The 19,195-nt window shown below is 45.6% G+C and overlaps 1 protein-coding gene across 13 annotated transcripts in view; it reads right to left on the bottom strand.

The window, feature by feature from the left end:
- Positions 1-12,099, bottom strand: part of FAM168A (family with sequence similarity 168 member A) — a 364,217-nt gene extending 352,118 nt beyond the window's left edge. For 5 of the 13 annotated variants that reach the window (XM_075125991.1, XM_075125996.1, XM_075125994.1 and 2 more), the window contains exon 1: positions 11,817-12,099. In XM_075125991.1, coding sequence (XP_074982092.1) covers positions 11,817-12,084 — 268 coding nt within the window. In that variant the 5' untranslated portion in view covers positions 12,085-12,099. The remainder of the gene's footprint in view (positions 1-11,816) is intronic. The other 8 variants (XM_048839516.2, XM_048839521.2, XM_075126022.1 and 5 more) reach the window with 6 other exon arrangements.
- Between the last annotated feature and the right edge of the window lie 7,096 nt (positions 12,100-19,195).

The following is a 19,195-nucleotide window of genomic DNA, read 5'->3' as shown; positions in this document are numbered from 1 at the left end:
AGAGACCTTTCTAATTAGATGGGGGGCACACATTTGGCACTAGTTGAAAATTCTGTGTGAATTTAAAGAGTAGCTCCCCACAGAGGACACTGTAGTAATCCAATCTGCAAGTCACAAATGGGAGAAGGATGGTCTTGTTATATCTATCGTAGGTATCTATATTGTCCCTATCACCACAGTACCTGAATGCTTCACAATCTTTAATGTATTTATCCTCAAATTACCCCTGAGAGGCAGGGCAGTGCTGATAACCCCATTGCACAGATGAACTGAGGCAAAAAGAAACTAAGGCTATGTCTTCACTAGAAGCGCTGCACCTGCATTTGTCATGCATCAGCATAGACACTCACTATCATGACACGTGGTGTTCTCCTGTCGCTGTAGTTAATCCACCTCCCCAAGAGGCAGTAGCTAGGTCAATGGAAGAATGCTGTTTATACCAGGGACTAGGCCATCATAACTACATCGCTTAGAGGTGTGGATTTTTCACACCCCTGAGCAACGTAGCTGGATTGAGCTAACTTTTTAGTTACACCTGTCCCAAGAGACTTGCCCAAGGTCACACAGCAAGTCTGTGGCAGTGCAAGGAATTGAAATCTCAAGCTAGTATCCTAACAACTGGACTACCTTCCTCCTCACTAAGACATGCAGTTGGAGATATGGATTCTCCAACAGGATAGTTGATTCTTATAGTGTGAAACTCAAAAACCTCAGTCTGTTTAGCTCACCAAAGAGTGAAAGGTGACTTGATCACAGTGTATAAATATTTTCACAGGCAGAAAATACAAGGTAATAAAAGGTTCTTTAATCTAGCAGAGAAAGATGTAATAAAAACCAATGGCTGGAAGCTGAAGTCAGACAAATTCAATCAATAAGGCCCTTAAAAAAAACAGCAAAGCTGATTAACCATTGGAACAAGCTGCCAAGGGAATTGGTGAATTTTCTATCTCTTGGTGTCTTCAAAAGAATGCCTTTCTGGAAGATATGCTTCAGCCAAACAGAAGTTAGTTATACTTTAGTTAAACACAAGTTACTAGGCTCAATAGAAGGGTATCTGGGTGAAATTTAATGATCAGTGATATTAATGAGGTCAGACAAGATGGTCTCTTCTGGCCCTGAACTATGAAATATATTCCTGGCTCTGACCAAAATTTTCTGTGTAACTTCTGAAAGCCACTTCACCTCTCTGCTTCAGTTTCCCCATCTATAAAATGAAGATAATACCACCCAGTCATACGGATAATGCGAGGCTTACTTAATTAATATTTGCACGGTTTCTGAGAACTTTGGATGGAAGGTGCTACCAAAGTAGTACTAATATTTGAAGTCACAGATAACCATGGCAAAGTTAATGTAGCACTGGACAAACCAACTTAAAATAAAAAAAAGCAATATTAGCTACAGCTGTTACCTGGGAACCCATCAATAGCTGAGAACCCCTAAGGTTCTGAGCCATGTTAGCAAACAGATATGCCCTCAATTGAGGAAGATATCTATACTATCTCCTTTGTATCTTTTTCCTTATTCAACCAGCAATATCTCAGACTTATCTGGAACGAGTTTCAAAAATCTAGCTTTCATTCAAGTCCTAATCATGGCCAAGTACTAGGAAAACAAAGAGCCCACACTATATAAATCTAATAAAAAGGGACAAAATTGAGGGGGACATCAAAATATTAAAGGCACTGTAGCCTAGACCATCTCACTAAATCTCAGAGTAACTGCCTTAATATGTAAGGCCACAAATTTGTCACAACATTTTTAATTAATAAAAATCACATCACAGTCACAGTAAATGTAGTAAAAGACATGGGTATGGGGGAAATAGTGTGTAAAATAATGGGAGTGCTATTTAAAGTACAAAGGACTTTGCAGGGGTTGTCAGGTCCTGTCACCCCACAACAGCAACTCCTACCGCACAAGACTGGGCCCAGTTCCCCACTCCAGGTGTTATGACCTGATGCATGGAGTTGCAGCGCTGCTGAGATTCAACCCAGCTCTCCTCCACTATGACAGAGGAGCGGACAGGTCAAATTTGAGCAAGTGGTGCTCAAAAGCCAGAAGAGATCATTGTGATCATCTAGTCTGAGCTCCAGTACAATATAGGCCATACAATTTCCCCAAAATAATTCCTAAAGCATATCTTTTAGAAAAACCATCTCATCTTGATTTAAAAATTGCCAGTGATAGAGAATCCACCACAATCCTTGGTATATTGCTCCAATGACTAATTACCCTCACTGTTAAAAATTTACGATGGAGGGGCAGTTGGGCCAAACCCAAACAGCACTGCAACCTTGTTGTCCAGGTCACAACACCTGGAACATTGAGCCAGTCCCACAGAACAGGAGCCACCGCTGCAAGGTACAGTTATTAAAATCACTGACACAAAGAAAAGCCTCAGACAAACAGAAATATGAAGGTATCCATGACATTTTTTACCACTGTGACAACCATACAGCCCCTACTTATACACAACCACCTTCTCTGCAATTCCCATCTACCCTTGGAAGGGTCTGCAGGCACACCACCACCTCCTCATGGTGAATGGCATCAAAGAGCGGACAGATTAAGAATCAGCACTGAGCCAATATCCATTGCCAAAAAATCAGATAATATATATTCCACACTTGTACAGAATCCACAACAAAATTGTGCAGCAGAACCTAAGCTGCTTTTTTTTAATTAAGTTTCTCACCTTTGTAACTACAAAGAAAACCTTCCAAATGTGACCCAAATATAACTAATGTAACGCAGACACTGCATCTAACGCAGAGTCCGGGAGCCCAGTAACAACATGGTTTAACTACAAGTTTTAAACATAATGTAAGGGGAGGCAGAGGATGTGTGTTTTAAAATAACTGGGCCGCCTAATTTAGTTACAGTTTTCTTAGACGTTGCAAACAGCCTTAAATAACAGCTGTAAGAGAAGTATGAATGGACACATCCATCTAACTTGTGTGTTAACACTAATGGCTACCTATTTCATGACTGACCATTTTTGCCAAAATATTTACTGTTGGATGCAGCATTAGATATTGGGCTGGGCATCACTAGGGCAGATAATTGGTATTACTTGCATTATCATGTGATCAACAATTGCTCTAACATGAACTCCCCATGTCTTCCCAAGTGCCAAAAGCCCAAACTGTATGCTGTGTGTTGTAGTTTTGTTGGTCCTAGGATATAAGAGACACAAGATGGGTGAGGTAATATCTTTTATTGAACCGACTTCTGTTGGCTTGTCACTCTCACCAACAGAAGTTGGTCCAATAAAAGACATTACCTCACTTCCCTTGTCTCTCTAAAAGGCCAAACTGTTTTATATCCAGCTGTCAAAACCTCGAATTTTCCCTCAGCCTTCCCAATTTCTACATTTCAACTATACGTTGTCAGTACAATAATCTGCAGCAAAGACTGGGGTAACATTGAAACAACAAAATAAACAATATATGGGATAAAACGCTGAATGTGTTATTCATTTTCCTATCTAATCCAATAAAAACCTCCATTTCTGAATTTAAATGAAGCTTGCATCTGAATTTTCAGTTTGCCATGCCATTATGCCTCTGAAACCAGAAGGTACTGTTCACAGGCCAAGCACTACAGATGATACCAGAGCTACCATGACACAACCATTTTAATAACCTTCCTTCCAAAACAAAGCTTAAAGACAGAGAGATAGACTAGTCTATCATTACAAAATAAATAATTTCTTGAGAAGAGGCCTAACAATTGCTCACGTAAGTAGAAGTCAAAGCCTGAAGTTAGCCCAACATCTCTAAAAAGTCAGTGAGAAAGAATGGCTGAAACTCACCAAGACAAGACACCATATTTGTTCCCATCCATCTATCCTGCCCACAACATAAATCTGATATCACAAAGGCAGCCAAACCAGGCTGAATCCAATCAACCTCATCCATGAAAAACATACTGTGAAAAACTCTTCAGCAAAAATCCTTTCACTCTGCTTCCAGATGAAAACAGTCCAGATTCACCAGACTGTCCAGCACATGGCAGAGTTCTGCTGATCAGGACTTTGGATGTTATAGTGGAGGAAAAACAAAACGTTCCTTGAGCCCATAGAGTTATATCTTCAGATTTAAAAATTATTTATGTTGAATTCAGTCAAACAGAGCAGAGCTTTTACCACTGGCACTTTACCTTCTTCCCTTTACATTTGATTTGTCATTCATCACCTGAATACTACAGTAACATGCATGGATGACATGACAGTGGAAGGCATTTAGGAGATCCATTTTCAACAACTACAGACAAAAGATGACTAGTTATGATGTCCTACAAAACCACCAAAATAGTGCCTCAATGCTTTACAGCAATCTGTCTCAAAGAGTTCAGAAATTTAAGCAAGTCTGTTAATCTCAGAGCAGATTAACAAAATGTGTGTTACTCCCTGAGAAGAACAAAGCTGATGGTAGGTACTTTTAAATATGTTTTCTCTATAATGCACTTGCTTTAAGAATAAATGTGCTTGCTTAGAGAAAGCTATGGGGTAACTTGCAACTGCTGGCAATTATAAAGTTCATAGCCTTCAGAGAGAAAGCAATGTGCAGATGCTGGCCTGTTTAAGCAGTCTGGCTTTCTGGTACATCACAATGTAGGTTGAGAACTGTGCAGCCTGGAAAAACCCCAGTCAGGAGGAAGTGCGGCAAGGCAACGGCTGGGAGACTTTAAATTGGTACCCTTGGTGGATGATGAGGGGGAAAATACAGGTGCAATGGTCCTGAAACTGACAATAACTATTTAAAGACCTCTTGAGAACAATGTCTATTTGAGTACAGGTATTGTAGTCATGTTAGAATAATGCTGGGAAACCTGCTCTGGCTCTAATACTGACCAATCCAGATCCAATATATTTGTTTTCATTCAAATAGTTAAATACCATAAGTTAACAGGTAAAATATTTCAAAGTGGTTTTTAATTTATCCTTCAGTTTTGTGACCTGAAACAACTTTTATGTGGTTACATGAATAGTTTGAGAGAAATTCTATTAATGTAAGACAAGCAAAGAACAAAGGTGTTGACATTTGAAATGAACTAGGAATACTATTAGAGAGACAAGGTGAATGAGGTAATAGACCTTATTGGACTATTTATATTTTTCTTCAAAGCAACAGAAAACCGCATAAAAACAACCTGACTCATTAAATGATACTATATCAAGTATTTCTACAAAATCATGGTTTGAATAGGAGTTAAATTTTTTTAAACTTTAGAATAATTTAATCAAATGTATTAGTTGTTGAGCTATAGAATAGTCTGAGATGTGAACAACAGAAATCTAAGAAAAATAATTGTCACTACCATCCTTTCACACTCAATACTCCCTCGCCCTCAAAACCAAAAGGGGACAGAATCATCGTAAAAGGAGAAGCATGAAAATTATCTGTTTCCTAAGCCAATCATTTGCATTTTTCTCACTGCTACAGCAATTGATGTACTCTGCTCATGCTTTAAAGAATCGCTATAGTCTAAATACATTGGCCTGTTATTCATGGTTCCCTAGACTCTAGAGGACACTTCAAACATTGAGATGATAAAAATGTATTTGAAGGAGGGGTAAGCACAACAGTATGATATTTCTCCTACCTCAAGACAAAGATTAACTTGCTCCTTTCTGAAGTTTATTGGCTCTGGAGTGAAAGGAAACAAAGCTCATGCTGTCATCCAAAGCAGCAAGTGATTTCCCTCCAGCCAAGGGAAACCTGACAAAACTGACTACTATCCAGCAGCACACAAGTAAACATTGGTATGACTAATTCATCAGTGAACTACCACAGTTAAGAGACATAGGGTCTAAGGCAGTGGTCCCCAAAGAGCGGGGTGTACCTCTGTAGGGGGGGCGTGGAGGAACATTCAGGGAAGGGAGCACCACCCAGCCCAGCTCCGGACCCAGCTCCACTCCACCCCCAGCAGCCACAACTCCACCCCACCCCCAGCCACAGTGTTGTCCTTATTCCCTGTAGGCCCAGCTCCTCACTGAGCCAACTGTGCAGTAATGGAGTGGGGGACAAAGACAGATTCCATTACTGGTAAGGGGGTGCAACAGAAAAAGTTTGGGCACCACTGGTCTAAGGAGAGACTTTATGAATTACCGAGAAAATGGGAAACACACAAAGCATTTGGGTTGGGAAAAAAGGAAATCAGGGCTTCTGCAGATATAATCAAGCCCAAAGGGCATGACTGGAAAACAAATGAAGATCATAATCTGGACTGAAGGAAAGAAGGTGATCTCAGAAACAAAAATATAAAAATTTCCCTTTAAAAACCTCATCAAATCCATCCACCTAGCGTTTTACAAAAGATCAAATGTCCACCCATTACTGTTGCATTTTAAAATTCATCAGAAGTGGCTGTTAATCTGAAGTATACACACATACCCACCTAAGGAAGGTATCTTGGCAATTTTTTGGCCATACTGAAATTTATCTGCACTTCCAGTCAGATTGAATGATTAAAACTATAATGAAATTAAATCTGAATTTAATTATACTTCCAGTTGAGGTACTATTGACTCTTTAGCGGAAATGTTTCACTGAAGTGTTTTCAATTGCCTAAGAAATATTTTTAAATGCAGCGAGAGCAGTATTTTTTTTTTCTGGTACCTCTTCAGTGGTTATTAATATAATGGGACATGAAAACTTATTTTTAATTTCTTCTTGCAGCTTTGCCCTCAATTATTTCTTTAAAATCATCATCAAGAGTAGTTCATCCACTACAACCTTCAATCATCACTGAATTTGACAGGTAATTTAGCATCAGCTGAATAAAAAAGTAACAGTTGCATTAGATTCAGCTTCATTAAGGAAGAACAATGTATAGATATTTCATTTCATAATTTCTGTGTTGCACACATGTATCATTTATGTTTTTCACTCTAAACAGTCCATTATGAATAACAAATTCACAACTAACCCTATGCATCATAAAGCTGTTTAGCTTCCAACGTGCTTGTTCCATAGTAGAAAAAGATGAAACATATGTGTTCAAAATGTCTTTTATTTACCACATAGCAAACCCTTTCTATAAGCATAATCAAGTATTTTTAACCAACCAAAAAGGATGCAACATTTTTACAGACAGAAAAAAGGGCCCATCTTAACAAGAGTATGTAAAATAATAAACATGGAAATTTGAAATTTCAAATTATATGTATATACATACACACATGCACACACACACACTCCACATCATTTCATCATTATGAAAAATCTAAAGTTAGAATTTTAAGCCATCAATTAAATCAACCAGCCAGAATATAACTGAGAATTCAAATATTTTTATTTACCTTGGAAAAAAGTTTAGGAAGAACTACTAGGTAACTTGATTACTTCACTTTCATTTAAGACATATAAATGGCAGCTCTAATTTTCATAGTAGCTTAAAAAATTTTAACTGATTTAAGTCCTTTCTATAATTGTACGTATCTAGTTAAGTACAAACATTAAGCATATCAGTTTTGTTTTATGTACTCAACTGTAAAGGTCAAGAGAAAACTAGTTAAAATTTAAAAGAGGTGCACTTCAGTAAAAAATAAAAAATAATTTTGATCTCATAGTACTAATTTCCATTTTTCTTTACATCATTCACCATCTCCACTCAGTTTGAGTTCTAATCAACAACCACTTTACAGTTAACAATTCATGAAATAATGTAGTTGATGCAATCAAGTCCAGCAAAATGTTTCCATCATCCACATTCCTTGAAAATGTTCTACTTTCCTCCATCACAATTTCTCAGTAAGAATAAACACACTACCTCATCTTAAATCATATTGTGATTAAAACATAAACGGAGTTTCTTTTTGGTTAACACAACATGCCTTTGTCTGGGAAGAAAAATTCACTCAACCTGCTCGTTTTTCTACATTTGACAGTATTCAGCAACAACTGAATTCCTTTTAGATGAAATTCAATCTATGGAAATACAAGCTATAACCTGAAAGCTTGTCATCAAGCAGTGCAGAAAAAAAAATAACCAGTACAAAACCTTCTTCAATGAATATTTATTGTATTTCCATATTTCACCACTCCTCTGTTTACATAAAAGACTGAGGAAGCCAAGACTCCTCTCTGGTATTATTAGCCCACAATATAATGATGGTGGACTTAACTGCCCTGAAAACCATGATACCAATAAATGAAATCTTCAAGCAATCAATTTTTAAGAAGATAAAACCCTAGCTCCTTTTTTTTACATTGGTAAAATAGTATATGGATGGAAAATTAATGCAGCCTTATATTTCTCAACCTTGTGATCTCTGTTTTCAGACTACAGATGTTATGTGGTGACATCTTCAATCTCATCAAATCTGTGTCATTTTAAACCCTGAATTCCAATACAACACAAAACAGGCTAGGGAGACCGCACAATTCATTTCTTCCCCACTATAAAATTATACAACAGTCCATTTTTATTTTCCACACTGTTTGCCCCCCACTCCTTTACATTTAGCACACATTCCTGCACTGTATGCTGCAAAACAGAAGCATCCCGTAATTTTAAAAACAGCCCTTTTGTATCAACCTACCTGGATTTCCAAGAGCCTACACAAACCTAGGTTTAAAACATAGCCTTTATAAAGAGGAGAAATAATAAATAACCTTAACCAAGACCCCAATGATTTAATTCCCTTTTTAGCACCAAAAGGAAAGGTGAAAGTTGGAATGAAACCCACATTACCTCCCCCACCTCCATGCTCTTGCCAGATCCTGTTTCCCTGAATGGTTGCCAAGTCTCCCTATGACTCCTTCCTACCACCTGCCAGCTCCACCATAACCCTTGCCAATTCCTCTCACCCCTGCCAGCTTTTCCGTTAGCACAGGGCTTCTCAAACTGGGGGTCGGGACCCCTCAGGGGGTCACGAGGTTATTACATGGGGGGTCACAAGCTGTCAGCCTCCACCCCAAGCCCCACTTTGCCTCCGGCATTTATAATGGTGTTAAATATATAAAAAAGTATTTTTAACTTATTAGGGGGGTTGCACTCAGAGGCTTGCTATGTGAAAGGGGTCACCAGTACAAAAGTTTGAGAACCACCGCCTTAGCAGCTGCCCTTATGCTACCTCCCCATACCACCTTTGCCAGCTTTCCACATACAACTTGTTTTCCTGCCAAACTCCTGCATTTAATATATTTATTGTTTATATGGATAAAATGTAGCCTATCACAAGGGCTCAGGGCAATCATTCCAGCTCCCCATACACCACCTTTAGCTCTCTGTTACCTTTCTTTCTAACTCCCCACCATACTACCACCACCATCCCCCAAGCTCTCTCCTGCTGCCATCTCCCACAGGCCTGCACCTCCATTATTTGCCCAAAAAGAAAAGGAGGACTTGTGGCACCTTAGAGACTAACCAATTTATTTGAGCATAAGCTTTCGTGAGCTACTCACATTCCAGCCCTTCACATGTACTCCATGCCTTCCAGACCCTTCCTAATATACCTCCCTATTTCCCTCAAAACGCTAAAAAAGGGTCCCTCCTACCAAACATGCATGTCAAACCCCTTCTGTTACCTCTCACATACCAGCTCTCTACTGTTTCCTTCATGCCTCCCCAGACCCACATGGCAGCTTCCTCCAGGCCAGCCCCACGGGGCCAGTTTCTTACACATACCAGTTTCCCCTTATGTCACCATGGCAGCCCTCTACCAACATGCTACCCCATGGCAGTCCATATGCTACATCCATGCCAGCTGCATGCCCTCTACATGAGCTCCCCTCACACCATGCCAGCTAATCCCCATATGCCCCCATGCCAACTGACTGTCTGGCCAGCTCCTCCCTTGCCCCCTTCCTCTATGCAGGCTCACTCCATACCCCGTGTCCCAAAACCAGCTCCCCCATAACCCCTGCCAGCTCCCCACACAACCCCTATGCCCCATATCAGCTCCCCATACATATACCTTATCAGCTTCACACGCACCCTGCCAGCTCCCCTCACATAAATCTTGACCCTATACCAGCTCTCTCGACATGCATCCTGCTCCATACCAGCTTCCCACACACAAACACACCCTGCCAGGTCTCCTCATAGTCCCCCCTGCCCTGTATGATCTCCCCCTACTTCCCTTCTGCCAGTTCCCCCCACATATCCCTGACCCCCTTCCCCATACCACCTCCCCCCAGATGTCCCCCTCTGCCATACCAGCTCCCCCCACATGCCCTCTGCACCCTTACCAACTCCACCCCACATACCCCCTGACCCCTTACTAACTCCCACCACACATACCCCCTGCCCCCGTACCAGCTCCCACCACACATACCCCCTGCCCCCGTACCAGCTCCCCTGCATATAGCAGTGCATATCAGATCCCCCAGAGATACCCCCACCCCTGTTCCAGCTGCCCCCCACACGCCCCCTGCCCCTTTAGCAGCTCCCCCCACATGCCCCCCTGCGTCTGCACCAGCTCCCCCCAACATATCCCCTGCCCCTTTAGCAGCTCCCCCACACACGCTCCCTGCCCCTTTAGCAGCTCCCCCCCACATGCCCCTGCATCCGCACCAGCTCCCCCCAACATACCCCATGCACCTTTAGCAGCTCCCCCCACACGCCCCCTGCCCCCGTACCAGCTTCCCCCCACACGCCCCCCTACCCCTTTAGCAGCTCCCCCCCACATGCCCCCCTGAGTCCGCACCAGCTCCCCCCAACATACCCCCTGCCCCTTTAGCAGCTCCCCCCCACACCCCCTGCCCCTTTAGCAGCTCCCCCCCACATGCCCCCTGCCCCTTTAGCAGCTCCCCCCCACACGCCCCCTGCGTCCATACCAGCTCTCCCCACCACATACCAGTGCATATCAGATCCCCCGGACATACCCCCAGTTCCAGCTTCCCCCCCCCACATGCCCCCATACCAGCTCCCCCCCATACCCCTGCCCCCCCACATACCTCCTGCCCCCATACCAGCGCATATCAGATCCCCCACACACACCGCCTGCCCCGTACCAGTTCCCCTCACACACACCGCCTGTCCCCCTACCAGCTCCCCCCCACAGACACACACCCTGCCCCCCTACCAGCTCCTCCCCCCCACACACACACCCTGCCCCCCTACCAGCTCCCCCCCCCCACACACACACCCTGCCCCCCTACCAGCTCCCCCCCGCAACATACCAGCGCCTATCAGATCCCCCGGACATACCCCCTGCTCCCCTACCAGTTCCCCACACACACACACACCCTGCCCCCGTACCAGCTCCCCCACACACACACACACCCTGCCCCCCAACCAGCTCCCCACCCCACACCCTCTGCCCCCCTACCCAGCTCCCCCACACACACACCCTGTCCCTCCTACCCAGCTCCCCCCACACACACACCCTGTCCCCCCTACCCAGCTCCCCCCACACACACACCCTGCCCCCCTAACCAGCTCCCACACACACACACCCCGTCCCCCAACCAGCTCCCCACCCCACCCCCCTGCCCCCCTACCCAGCTCCCACACACACACACCCTGTCCCCCCTACCCAGCTCCCCCTACCCGCACCCCCTGCCCCCCTAACCAGCTCCCCCCCACATACCCCTGCCCCCCTAACCAGCTCCCCCCACACACACCCCCTGCCCCCCTCACACACACCCCCTGCCCCCCAACCAGCTCCCCCCACACACACCCCCTGCCCCCCATCACCTCCCCCACACCAGCTCCCCCCCACACACCCCCTGCCACCTACCAGCTCCCCCCCACACACCCCACCCGCTCCCCAGCCCAGCGGTGCCCGGCCCACCCCGGGATGCGGTGGCCCCGGGCGCCCGCTCGCGGCCCCTGGGCGGGGGGGTCTCCTCACCGCTCACCTGCAGGCGAACGAGACGGTGGCTGGTCTCCCCGGCGGCGGCGGCGGCGGCGTCCCCGCTCCCGGTGTCCGTGGCGGTGGCTGCGCGGCTTCCCCCTCCTCCGCCTCGGCTCCTGTCTCTTCCCACAGCAGCCAGCGAGTGGGGGAGGGGACAGGCCGAGGGGAGGGGGGGGGGGAAGAGTACCACCAGCGGGACCGTTAGAGACCAGCCGCGAACTACAGCTCCCGGCAGGCCACGCTCCGGGCACGGCGAGGCCACCAGGCGGCATCGGTCGCGAGGCATGCTGGGAGTTGTAGTCTTCCCCTCACACATGTAATTTTCCCCAGGACCAAAACGGGGGCAGTGCATGCTGGGACTTGTAGTTTGAGGGCGTTAGCCCAGTGGGAGCTGTAGTACTTCAGTGGGCGCGCCAGTCTTCCCGGGGACAAGGGAGGAGCAGGCGGGAGCGTTGCATGCCGGGAGTTGTAGTTCAGGGGAGGGACTTGGTGTCGAGCACGCTGGGAATTGTAGTCTTCCGCTGACCGCGACAGTCGGGCACCCGAGCGATCGGCGATCGCGGCCTGCTGGGGCATGTAGTCAACGCGCACGGGGCACGGGGCGCGGAGAGCTGGGCGGACAGGGATCCCGGCGGAGTGAGGCACGCCGGGACCGGTAGCCATGGCGCACGGCCTCGTCTGGGTGCATGGCATGCTGGGACCTGTAGTCACAGACAGGCTGGCTCTGGGAGGCTGCGGAAGCACGGCATGCTGGGATCTGTAGTCATGGAGTGAGGCGTGCTGGGACTTGTAGTCAATAGACCTGGTGCTGCAGCCCCCTCCCCCCCCCCGGGGGACCGTCGGACACCTATAGGGTGACCAGATGTCCAGATTTTATAGGGACAGTCCCGATATTCAGGGCTTTTTCTTACATCGATGGCTATTACCCGCCACCCCCGTCCTGATTTTTCACACTTGATACCTGGTCACCCTAGACCCCTGTGAGCCTAGTTTGGGAGGGGAATGGGGGAGCGTGCCCCCCACCCCCAGCAGGCCTCTGTCAGGCAGGGAATTCGCCCCCCTCCGCCCCCCCGCATGGCCCCCTTCGCCTGGCTAGAGCTGCCCCCCCCCCCCCATGTAGAAGTCCAACTACACCTATCCTGGAGCATCAGCAGCCCTAAGGGGCAGTCACCCCAGCAGGCAATGCAGCCTGGAGCACCAGCAGCCCCAGCAATCAGGGGGGCCAGGAGCCAGAGGCCTGACAGCCCCCAAAACTACCTGTCAGCTAGAACATCCCCTGGCTCATACAGGGAGCACTGTCCTTCTCTTTCAAAGCGCTCCTTAAAATGCCTTCCTAGCCATGATCTTGCATAATTCTTTCTGTCTCTTCTGTAATTAACTAGCCTGGTGCTGTGGGTCACCCTGGCAGAGTATCTGGGAGTAGGTGTTTTGTAGCTAGATTATACACACATCAACATTAGAATTTTTGACATTTTGACAACAGACAGAAACCTAATGCCAAATTATACATCGAGGAAAATTGCTTGTCGTTAAAAAATCAATATCAACAGTTACCTGTGAGTATAAGGGAACACTCTGCATGGTAACTATTGGTAAAAATATGACTTTTTAATGTTTGCTATTGTATTTCTTGTTCTGGAGGATAAACAGAAGCTACAGTCATGTGGTGGGTGTGTGACAGAGAAGAAGTAGGGCTTGGCAAGCTTGCATTTCTAGCACACGGGGAAGATGGCCATGTAACAACCATTAGGGCTCTTCTGAGCTTGAGTACCTCACCCCCACCATCACATTTGTTTTTAATTTAAGGGGAAGGAGGGAATTAGTTTAAGGAAATAAATTAAAAGAAATTAAACAAAGAAAATTTGTATCAGTAAAATATAACCTGCTTTGACATACTGGAAAGTACCAGTCACGTTGTTGTAACAGAGGACTGCAGCAGACCGCTGAATGACCATTCATAAGGGGGAGAACGCAGGAAAAAGAGAGAGGATGTATAGTATTTGCACCATCAAAATAGGCCTTGCTAGGGAAATTGAGAAATCTTGGACTGGAATCTAAACTTCTTGTGGTATGAACCACGTTTTCTTCTGTGTTCGATACAAGACCGAGCATTTTCAGCACTCAGCAAATTCTGAGCAAAAATGTAACCAGTCCGTGCCTGATTTTGACTTGACAGTGGTCAACCTGCTGCACACCAGAGAGACATGGAACTTCACAGAGCTTCACTGGAACTCTTCTCCAGAAGCACAGGTCCCTACCACTTCTTCTAAAAGAGAGTCTTCCATAGCAGTTAGCCTTACAGAGCCCACAATTGATCAGTTCTGATTCTATCCTGTACAGGTACATACTATATACATACCAGCCAATTCCTAATAATAATAACAATAGAGCACAGCTAATGATTTTGTGTCATCGTGCAGCATTAAAACACCATCACACTGAGACAAAAACATTGTCACGTCACAACACCACTTTTAGTGGTGCAAGACTCACCCCAGTTAATTCAGAATAGAAATACTGGACAGAATTCTACAGAACAGAATACTCTTGCTGACATTTATTTTCCCCTTTCAGGTACATCACCAAGTCCAATATAAACAGGTCTGGTCTGACTGCTCTGGATTGCAATTATTGTGCCTGATTCACCTCTGAATCACTTCAGTTTTACACCAGTATGTCTCACAACATTTGGGGGTTTTCTTAACACTCCAGCTCCAAGTGTCAGGTTATTATATATGTTGGGAAAATAACACAGCAGGGCACAGATTATCCAACAAGTTCTTGGAATGTATTGGAGACAAATTTTTATTTCAAAAGACAGAGAAAGCTACTAGGGGAGAGGCTGTTCTAGATTTGATTTTGTAAAATAGGGAGGAACTGGCTGAGAATTTGAAAGTGGAAGGCAGCTTGCCTGAAAGTGATCATGAAATAACAGAGTTCATGATTCTAAGGAATGGTAGGAGGGAGAACAGCAAAATAAAGTCAATGGATTTCAGGAAGGCAGGCAGATTATCCCTCATGGTAGCACAGTAATGCTTGGAAACGTAAACTCAAAAAGCTGAAAGAACATTAGGAAAATGAACAGGACCAAAAACATTCATTTTTAAGATTTAATTATTTTATCCAATTTCATGATTTTTGGGAGCCTGACTATGATTTTTGAATGCTTGGGGTTGACAACATGGATTTTGCTGTATAGGATAGCTATCTAGTAAGTAAGATAAGGAATAATTTTACCCACTAGTGCCTCTTTCAGATGGAAATTTTGAGAGACCATTTCATAATTTAAATTCATAGTCTCTCTTTCACTTACTTTACTGCTCTAACGTTCCACACATTATTATGCCTAATAGGCTGTTCACTGGGCATAGAATAAAAGGGCGATGCAAATATCCACTGGCAGAGAGAACATGTGTCTAGTAAACTGTTTGCTTTGATAAAGCACTTTGTGTGTATCTAGGCTGAAGTCTAGAATAATGAAAGGTTTCAGAGTAGCAGCCGTGTTAGTCTGTATCCGCAAAAAGAAAAGGAGGACTTGTGGCACCTCAGAGACTAACAAATTTATTTGAGCATAAGCTTTCATCCGATGAAGTGCGCTGTAGCTCACGAAAGCTTATGCTCAAATAAATTTGTTAGTCTCTAAGGTGCCACAAGTCCTCCTTTTCTTTTTAGAATAATGAAGTTATCTCTGCATATTCAGATTTCTTCAGTGACCCTATAAGATGGATTTCTGACCACATGGGGAAGGTAAAAGAATACCCCGTTGTCAGAAAAGGGATAACTGCCTCAATGCAGCAACTTCATTAGAAGACAAGCACTGCATCCTCTTCTTCTGCGTTCCATACAGACCTGAGTGAGAGAGAGCTCAGAGAATAAACTGCCAAGGACAGGAGAAACCTGGGGGGAGAAATTAATTATGCTGGCCAAAATCTGCCTTCATAGAATCATAGAATATCAGGGTTGGAAGGGACCTCAGGAGGTCATCTAATCCAACCCCCTGCTCAAAGCAGGACCAATCCCCAATTAAATCATCCTAGCCAGGGCTTTGTCAAGCCTGACCTTAAAAACTTCTAAGGAAGGAGATTCTACCACCTCCCTAAGTAACGCATTCCAGTGTTTCACCACCCTCCTAATGAAAAAGTTTTTCCTAATATCCAACCTAAACCTCCCCCACTGCAACTTGAGACCATTACTCCTTGTCCTGTCATCTTCTACCACTGAGAATAGTCTAGATCCGTCCTCTTTGGAACCACCTCTCAGGTAGTTGAGAGCAGCTATCAAATCCCCCCTTATTCTTCTCTTCTGCAGACTAAACAATCCCAGTTTCCTCAGCCTCTCCTCATAAGTCATGTGTTCCAGACCCCTAATCATTTTTGTTGCCCTTCGCTGGACTCTCTCCAATTTTTCCCACATCCTTCTTGTAGTGTGGGGCCCAAAACTGGACACAGTACTCCAGATGAGGCCTCACCAATGTCGAATAGAGGGAAACAATCACATCCTCCATCTGCTGGCTATGCCCCTACTTATACATCCCAAAATGCCATTGGCCTTCTTGGCAACAAGGGCACACTGTTGACTCATATCCAGCTTCTCGTCCACTGTCACCCCTAGGTCCTTTTCCGCAGAACTCCTGCCTAGCCATTCGGTCCCTAGTCTATAGCAGTGCATTGGATTCTTCCATCCTAAGTGCAGGACCCTGCACTTATCCTTGTTGAACCTCATCAGATTTCTTTTGGCCCAATCCTCCAATTTGTCTAGGTCCCTCTGTATCCTATCCCTGCCCTCCAGCGTATCTACCACTCCTCCCAGTTTAGTATCATCCGCAAATTTGCTGAGAGTGCAATCCACACCATCCTCCAGATCATTTATGAAGATATTGAACAAAACCGGCCCCAGGACCGACCCTTGGGGCACTCCACTTGATACCGGCTGCCATCCAGACATGGAGCCATTGATCACTATCCGTTGAGCCTGACAATCTTTCTACCCACCTTATAGTGCATTCATCCAGCCCATACTTCTTTAACTTGCTGACAAGAATACTGTAGGAGACTGTGTCAAAAGCTTTGCTAAAGTCAAGAAACAATACATCCACTGCTTTCCCTTCATCCACAGAACCAGTAATCTCATCATAGAAGGCGATTAGATTAGTCAGGCATGACCTTCCCTTGGTGAATCCATGCTGACTGTTCCTGATCACTTTCCTCTCGTGTAAGTGCTTCAGGATTGATTCCTTGAGGACCTGCTCCATGATTTTTCCGGGGACTGAGGTGAGGCTGACTGGCTTGTAGTTCCCAGGATCCTCCTTCTTCCCTTTTTTAAAGATGGGTACTAGATTCACCTTTTTCCAGTCGTCCAGGACTTCCCCCGATCGCCATGAGTTTTCAAAGATAATGACCAATGGCTCTGCAGTCACAGCCGCCAACTCCTTTAGCACTCTCGGATGCAACGCATCCGGCCCCGTGGACTTGTGCACGTCCAGCTTTTCTAAATAGTCCCTAACCACTTCTTTCTCCACAGAGGGCTGGTCACCTACTCCCCATACTGTGTTGCCCAGCGCAGCAGACTGGGGGCTGACCTTGTTCGTGAAGACAGATGCAAAAAAAGCATTGAGTACATTAGCTTTTTCCACATCCTCTGTCACTAGGTTGCCTCCCTCATTCAATAGGGGGCCCACACTTTCCTTGGCTTTCTTCTTGTTGCCAACATACCTGAAGAAACCCTTCTTGTTACTCTTAACATCTCTTGCTAGCTGCAGCTCCAGGTGCGATTTGGCCCTCCTGATTTCATTCCTACATGCCCGAACAACATTTTTATACTCTTCCCTGGTCATTTGTCCAATCTTCCACATCTTGTAAGCTTCTTTTTTATGTTTAAGATCCGCAAGGATTTCACTGTTAAGCCAAGCTGGTCACCTGCCATATTTACTATTCTTTCGACACATCGGGATGGTTTGTCCCTGTAACCTCAATAAGGATTCTTTAAAATACAGTCAGCTCTCCTGGACTCCTTTCCCCCTCATGTTATTCCCCCAGGGGATCCTACCCATCAGTTCCCTGAGGGAGTCGAAGTCTGAAGTCCAGGGTCTGCTGCTTACCTTTCTTCCCTGTGTCAGGATCCTGAACTCGACCAACTCATGGTCACTGCCTCCCAGATTCCCATCCACTTTTGCTTCCCCTTCTAATTCTTCCCAGTTTGTGAGCAGCAGGTCAAGAAAAGCTCTCCCCCTAGTTGGCTCCTCCAGCACTTGCACCAGGAAATTGTCCCCTACCTTTTCCAAAAACTTCCTGGATTGTCTGTGCACCGCTGTATTGCTCTCCCAGTAGATATCAGGGTGATTGAAGTCGCCCATGAGAACCAGGGCGTGCGATCTAGTAGCTTCTGCGAGTTGCCGGAAGGAAGCCTCATCCACCTGGTCCGGTGGTCTATAGCAGACTCCCACCACTACATCATTCTTGTTGCTCACACTTCTAAACTTAATCCAGAGACACTCAGGTTTTTCTGCAGTTTCGTACCGGAGCTCTGAGCAGTCATACTGCTCCCTTACATACAGTGCTACTCCCCCACCTTTTCTGCCCTGCCTGTCCTTCCTGAACAGTTTATAACCATCCATGACAGTACTCCAGTCATGTGAGTTATACCACCAAGTTTCTGTTATTCCAATCACGTCATAATTCCTTGCCTTCACCAGGACCTCCAGTTCTCCCTGCTTGTTTCCAAGGCTTTGTGCATTTGTATATAGGCACTTGAGATAACCTGCTGATCGCTCCTCGTTCTCAGTATGAGGCAGGAGCCCTCCCCTCACAGACGTTCCTGCCTGTGCTTCCTCCCGGTATCCTGCTTGCCCACTTACCTCAGGGCTTTGGTCTCCTTCCCCCGATGAACCTAGTTTAAAGCCCTCCTCACTAGGTTAGCCAGCCTGCTCGCAAAGATGCTCTTCCCTCTCTTCGTTAGGTGGAGCCCGTCTCTGCCCAGCACTCCTCCTTCATGGAACACCATCCCATGGTCAAAGAATCCAAAGCCTTCTCTCTGACACCACCTGCGTAGCCATTTGTTGACTTCCACGATTCGACGGTCCCTACCCAGGCCTTTTCCTTCCACAGGGAGGATGGACGAGAACATCACTTGTGCCTCAAACTCCCTTATCCTTCTTCCCACGTAGTCACGCAGTGATCCGCTCAAGGTCATTCTTGGCAGTATCATTGGTGCCCACGTGGAAAAGCAGGAAGGGGTAGCGGTCCGAGGGCTTGATGAGTCTCGGCAGTCTCTCCATCACATCTTAGCCCCTGGCAAGCAGCAGACTTCTCTGTTTTCCCGGTCAGGGCGGCAGATAGATAACTCAGTCCCCCTGACTTCAGTTTACTTATTGCTATTTCTAGGTAG

Source organism: Caretta caretta, chromosome 1, assembly GCF_965140235.1.
Source record: "Caretta caretta isolate rCarCar2 chromosome 1, rCarCar1.hap1, whole genome shotgun sequence".
NCBI classification, from domain to species: Eukaryota; Metazoa; Chordata; order Testudines; family Cheloniidae; genus Caretta; species Caretta caretta.
The sequence above is the reverse complement of the archived record's forward strand: the minus strand, read 5'-3'. Positions and strand labels throughout refer to the sequence as shown.